General features: G+C 42.7%; 1 protein-coding gene across 6 annotated transcripts in view; it reads left to right on the top strand.

Moving 5' to 3' along the window:
* The window catches only part of spns3 (SPNS lysolipid transporter 3, sphingosine-1-phosphate (putative)), a 10,189-nt gene extending 4,449 nt beyond the window's left edge, over positions 1 to 5,740 (top strand). For 4 of the 6 annotated variants that reach the window (XR_013933676.1, XR_013933677.1, XR_013933678.1 and 1 more), the window contains 7 exons: positions 1 to 125; positions 247 to 399; positions 499 to 688; positions 807 to 872; positions 965 to 1,063; positions 1,325 to 3,236; positions 4,288 to 5,740. The exon at positions 1 to 125 is cut by the window's left edge and continues 18 nt beyond it. Coding sequence is in view for 2 of the 6 variants with exons in the window: in XM_080436634.1 (XP_080292760.1) it covers positions 1 to 125; positions 247 to 399; positions 499 to 688; positions 807 to 872; positions 965 to 1,063; positions 1,325 to 1,496; positions 3,178 to 3,236; positions 3,327 to 3,378; positions 4,292 to 4,305 (930 nt within the window). In the remaining 4 variants the exon portion in view is untranslated. Of the gene's footprint in view, positions 126 to 246; positions 400 to 498; positions 689 to 806; positions 873 to 964; positions 1,064 to 1,324; positions 3,237 to 3,326; positions 3,379 to 4,287 lie in introns of all 6 variants that reach the window. The other 2 variants (XM_080436634.1, XM_080436635.1) reach the window with 2 other exon arrangements.
* The last annotated feature ends 291 nt before the right edge of the window (positions 5,741 to 6,031 follow it).

The raw sequence follows: 6,031 nt of genomic DNA on the forward strand, positions 1-6,031 counted from the left end.
GTAGTGGGAGTTGTCCTGCTCATCTTCTTATGCCCCAACCCCCCTAGAGGGGCAGCAGAAACCAATGGAGAGGGGATCATAGGACAGAGCTCATACCTAGAAGACATCAAATACCTTCTGAAGAAGTAGGCCGAGGAAATTATAATTACTAGTTTACTGCCTTCATCACAAAGTAAAAGTGACAACTGATTTGCATTCACGTCCTCCTATTTACTGTACGTTTTACTTGTCCCTCTGATGCTCCAGTAAGAGTTTTGTGTGGTCGACGATGGGAGTGACAGCCATGGCCTTCTTAACCGGAGCCCTAGCTTTCTGGACGCCCACCTTCCTGTTCAGAGCTCAGGTCACACAGGGAATCCGACCGCCGTGCATCCAGGAGCCCTGTGACATCTCAGACAGGTACAGGGCGTGCTTTGGTCCACCTATCCTATCTTTACATCAATTAGGTCAAATGTGAGGGATTTTAATGGAACAATCCACTTCATCTCCCCTGAACAGTTACATCTTTGGTGGCGTTACAGTGGTGTCAGGCATCTTAGGAGTGGGCCTTGGAACCGCATTGTCCAGGTGCCTGAGGGACAAAGTGCCCAATGCTGATCCAGTCATCTGTGCTGTGGGCTTGCTGGGATCAGCCCCTTGTTTCTTTTTTGCCATCTTCTTGGCATCAATCAACATCCCTGCCTCTTATGTAAGAAACTCACCCTTTTTCCATTTCTGGTATCCTATAACAGCCATTGCGGGTAACATTTAGTGCTTGAGGAAATAGAAATAAAATAGATTTATGTCATAATCACATCTGTTTTTAGGTGTTCATTTTCATTGGAGAGACACTGCTATCGTTGAACTGGCCCATACTGGCCGACATATTGCTGGTGAGTTTGAGTTTTGCATTGATGGCTAGAATCAGCAGAGTCTGCTTAAACATAGAGTGACTGTGTTGTTCTGTAATGCCTGTGTTCTTCAGTATGTTGTTGTGCCAACCAGAAGGGCCACGGCCGAGGCACTCCAGATTATGACGTTACATCTCTTGGGTGATGCAGGGAGTCCCTGGCTAATAGGAAGGGTGAGAAATCATCAATATTCTTTGGTCAGCTTCAAAAAGATTCAAATTCCTTTAGCTTATATCTATATTAGTCTTCTTGGAATATGTCTGTGCAAACACATTTGAACCCCTTTATATTGTGTTGTGTATTTCAACAGAATTTCAACAGTAACAGTGGATATGTTGCGACAATGTGCTGTCTCTTCGGTTAACCAAGTGTTGCCGTATCTACAGTATATATATCACTGACCACTACCTCTTTTGTTTCACGCTGTTCTCTAGATATCTGATGCTATAAGTATGTACAACCCTGAATCGTCTGTGTGGAAGTTCCGCAGTCTAGAGTACAGCTTCCTTCTCTGTCCCTTTGTTGGAGTCTTGGGTGGATTGTTTTTCCTCATGACTGCCCTGTACATTACCCAAGACAGGAAAGCAGCTGATTCATTGGCCAAAGGTAATTGGACAATGTTTCCAGTCTTCCTAAGACAGAATATTGTTAAATGTATATGGCTTAAGTTGCATAGCTCTTTCCAAAACAACTGCTTTTGGTTTTTGGGCAAAGTAGAAACAATTCTAAGAATGCATGATGTTGTGTGTGAATGTTTGTATTGTGTGCATGGCAGCTTGTGTGTGTTCAGCATGAGAGACTGGCATGGGACTGAGAGTCTGCAATTGTGTTGTGTAGTTAGCGCAAATAACACAGTCATTGCTTGAGAGTCCACACATCGTGATACTTGCCCAAGGACATCCCCTAACAATGTCCTCTTTGTGCCCTTCCTCTCTGCTAAACCACTGCAACTCACTTCCTATCAGTTATTGCTCCCTTTCACACAGAAGACAACAAATTCCACTTATCAGAATGCATGTTGCAGTAACAGGTTGGTAATTTGGTTTGCAGTGAATCAGAGGAAAAGAGGCCACACGAATTGTTTTCCTAGTTTGCATTTGAGATGGCCATATTCTCACCATTCTGTTGGATCTGTGTTTATCAGTTTGCCAGGCATCTACTACACTAACATGGCTGTAACAGGGCTCGGGAGGCCTGCATTCTGGACAGACATCAGCAGGGGTTATGATCAAAGTTCTCTTTTATTTCCAGTGTTTTACAGACATTCAAATTAAGCTGCTTGCTATGCATGTATATACAGTAGGTATAATCACAAAGTAGATGGGCCTGGGACCAGACGAATCTGCCAGTGCAAAAAAAATATTGCCCTCGGCAATTTGGGTCTAGCACCGCTCCATTGTGAATCCATTTCCTGCTCCCGAAGTCTGGGGTGACCAATCAGGGCCCATGCAGTATTCAAATATGGGAGACTGTAATTGGTAGTTGGTTGTAGGTTTAACCAATTGCGTCCAGAGCCATTGTTTTGATCCCACCCCCTTGGGAAAAAAGCTTCCTCATAGAAGCACCAGACTCATATCCATGCAGTGATATAGTCTGGCTACGCGAGGCTAAGATATTGCCACTAGGAAATTCAGTTATTTACGGAAAGTCAGCGTAATTCTGGTATCCAAGGAAAGTCCCCGAACGAACCAGTAATTCAGTAATTCTAGTCTCAGGTCATTGAAGAAAGAGGCAAGATGGTTCTTCATGCTGTTATGACAGAGGCTCTCTCCCCTCAGTGGGTGGGGGGGAATGGTCAATTTATCCTTTGTGCATCGATTAGGATTACGTCACTGCACAACAATGTGCTGTCACACTCAGCCCAGAGTCTGCTTGATTTCCAGTGCTTTAAATAAGTGGTTCTCAAATGGTCTGCTGAGGCACATTGGTGTGCCATGAGACAAGCCCAGGTGTGCATTGGGATAGGCTATTGTGACAAGCACACATATTGCAATACAACTATACAAAATGTTATGAATATTATTTTTTAATTGACTTTATCAGTAGCCTACTTTGTGCTCACTCATTTCCCAATACAGATACTATACCCTAAAATCTTCACTATGAATACAAACGTGCCTTGAGATTTAGATTTCCAGTGATGAGGTCGAGTCCTTATGCTCTGTGTAGGTCTCTGATCTTGCTGTGACAACTTTGTTTCCTAGTCGGTCTCTTTGGTGCTGACATTGTGGGCTCATGCGTGCATGTTGTGTGTGTACGTGCCCATGCATTTATTTTCATGTTCCAGGAGATCCTCCACCACGACTGGCTGCTAGGGTTGAGTCCACCGTGGAGCCGAATACTGGGGTAAAGCTGGAATTTCTTAATAATAATTATATATACTAGGTTAATTTACGTAATGTTAACAGAATCTGAAGGAGCAATGTTTCTCCAAAGTTCATGTTAGGTGATGGTAGGCAGGACCGTGCACAGACGTTTGAGAAGGCAAGTGCCCTTGCCCGTGCACGCACGCACGCACGCACGCACGCACGCACACACACACACACACACACACACACACACACACACACACACACACACACACACACACACACACACACACACACACACACACACACACACACACACACACACACACACACACACACACACACACACACACAGGAGAACAGTAGCAAAAATGTATAAACCAGAGAAGCTAAACGAACGAGCAAGTATACAGACTTTATAAATTGGTCAACAATAATATACAGTATAATCCACTTTAAAATACTGTCAGACTTCACGCCCACATTATGTCTCAGTCTTGGAAACGGATACATTCGTCTGATTCCTACTGCGTTATTAAAAGTGTTACATAGGCTACTTATTGTGTGGATTGAGTGCATGATAACTTCATTTGCTTTCTTTTGAGTTGAGCATGCAAGTTCCCTTTTTCTCTTCTTAGTGTCAATGTCACTGCTTCACAACAGGAAAACAGATGCTATAAACTGAAGCAACTCTTTTACTTCTAATAGTACAAAGTGCACAGCAATGTACCACTGTTGAAATGGTATCCTCCCATTGGGTGGTGCTGTTTGTCTTCACTGGACACTGAAACGATCTAGTTTTCAGGAACACAGGGCTTTTTGAGCTTGCAACATTTCTAATCAAATTTGGCGACATTGTTTCGAAGGTCTGAATGTCTGTCTTCCCCATTTTGAGACTTTACTGCTGATCTACTCTACATGCATAATTAGCAGTATTGTCCCAGAGAGAATGTGTTCACTGAGCTAATTAGCCTCTCTACAGTGGTAAATAAAACTGTCATTAATTGTTAAAAGTTTCATACTTTATACTGTCCTGGTAAAAAAAACAAAACATCTGCTTGTCTCTGTCTGTCTGTCTGTCTGTCTAGGAAGCAGTGGTAACCTAATGACTTCTTGTTACCAGAACATCGTTGGTTCACATCCAGAGGTTGACTGTGGAAAATGGGAGTGAGGAAAATAAATGATTGATGGCGCTCCCCTGTTGTTGAGGTGCATCAGAACAAGGCTCTTAAGCACATCTGCAACATACTGTAACTGCTCAGTGGACAAAAGTTAAACGCTGTGTTGAACTGGACGCCTCCCAATTGTGAATGTGTGTAGTTTGAAGGTAAAAATCAGGACACTGCTGAAAATAAGTGTGTGTGTGTGTGTGTGCGTGTGCGTGTGCGTGTGCGTGTGCGTGCATGTGTGTGCGTGTGTGTGTGCGCGCGCGCATGTGTGTGTGTGTGTGTGTGTGTGTGTGTGTGTGTGTGTGTGTGTGACACCCCATCGCAATACATTGGGGTGTCTCTCAATGCATTGTTATGAAAATGCAATTGAATCATTTTTAGCAAGGAACACTCCACCCCCAAAACAGATTTCACATTTTCCACATTTGCAAAAGGGCCACATTCTTAACATTTACCTGCCGCTTATGATGTTATGCTGACACTTGCTCATGCACAAGCAACCATTTTGACTTGCAGATACCCATGGCTCAAAATCAATCTAGGCAGAAATTATGCTGAATTTGGGCATCATCAGACTGACCTTTCCCTCAATGAATGTCCCAGGCAACATGCAGCTGCTGCCTGCTAATGAGGACCAGAGTGGGCCTGGGGCTGGAAACATAATGCACCTGATGTAGTTCAAATGGAAGATTCAGCATCCTCCATATTTCGTTTGCTTTGAGACTCCCAAATCTCTCCCCCACTCCCCTTGTCAGTGGGTATGGTTCAGATTAGTTGTATGCCATGTGTGATGTGCATTTGATTACAGTATATGGGTGTTTTTATACAAATAAATGATAATGTATTCCTAATTCTCCCCAGTGGGTATTTATTCAAGACGTTACCGTTTCACCTCCACTAGGTGGCAGTATTCCATCAAAAGCATTGGTACTGAAAGCCAAAACAGCCATGCTGCAACAACAATAGAAAAGAATGGAATTTATGAGGAATTGTAGGACATATGCTCCAGACTCCCAGTTGTCAAGCATCAGGGAGCTACAGTAGAACTGACAAGAAATTGTTCGCAATTGCCAACTGTCAAGGCACTATTGCTAACTTAATGGTCTTTTGTACCTCAAGCCAATTACCAACCAGTTTATCCAGTGAGCTGAATAATAAACATGATTAACAGAGAGGTAATGTCACATTAAACAATTGGTGATACCACTGTTGTACCGTTGGCCAGCATTGTTGGATTTCATAGCTTCATAATCATTGTAATAGTTATTATTGCAATTTCACCCCCTCCAATGCACCATATCACTATTGAAAACCTTTTTCTGTCATAACTAATAATCTAGTATGTTAATTCATTTCATGCAATATATTTCAATAAACACCATGCACCATGTTTTTTCACCCATGAGTGTGTGTACTTTAGGTCCTTATTGAACCCATATAGCTGATTAACCGTATAGAGGTTTGTGACCTGTTACAATTTACAACAAACAATGCAAATGCTTGACCATTTGCAAAAAGAGTGCCAAGAAACCAGTTATGTGCTACAAAGTAACTAGAATACCAGGTAACATCAAGCCTTGCATTTTAGATGATGAATTATTCTTAAAATGTACTGCAGTGCCGGTACATGAAAATTGAGGGGTTAAAGGCCAAGTATAGGGCT

This window comes from Gymnoscopelus braueri (assembly GCF_963280865.1).
Source record: "Gymnoscopelus braueri genome assembly, chromosome: 8".
NCBI lineage: Eukaryota > Metazoa > Chordata > Actinopteri > Myctophiformes > Myctophidae > Gymnoscopelus > Gymnoscopelus braueri.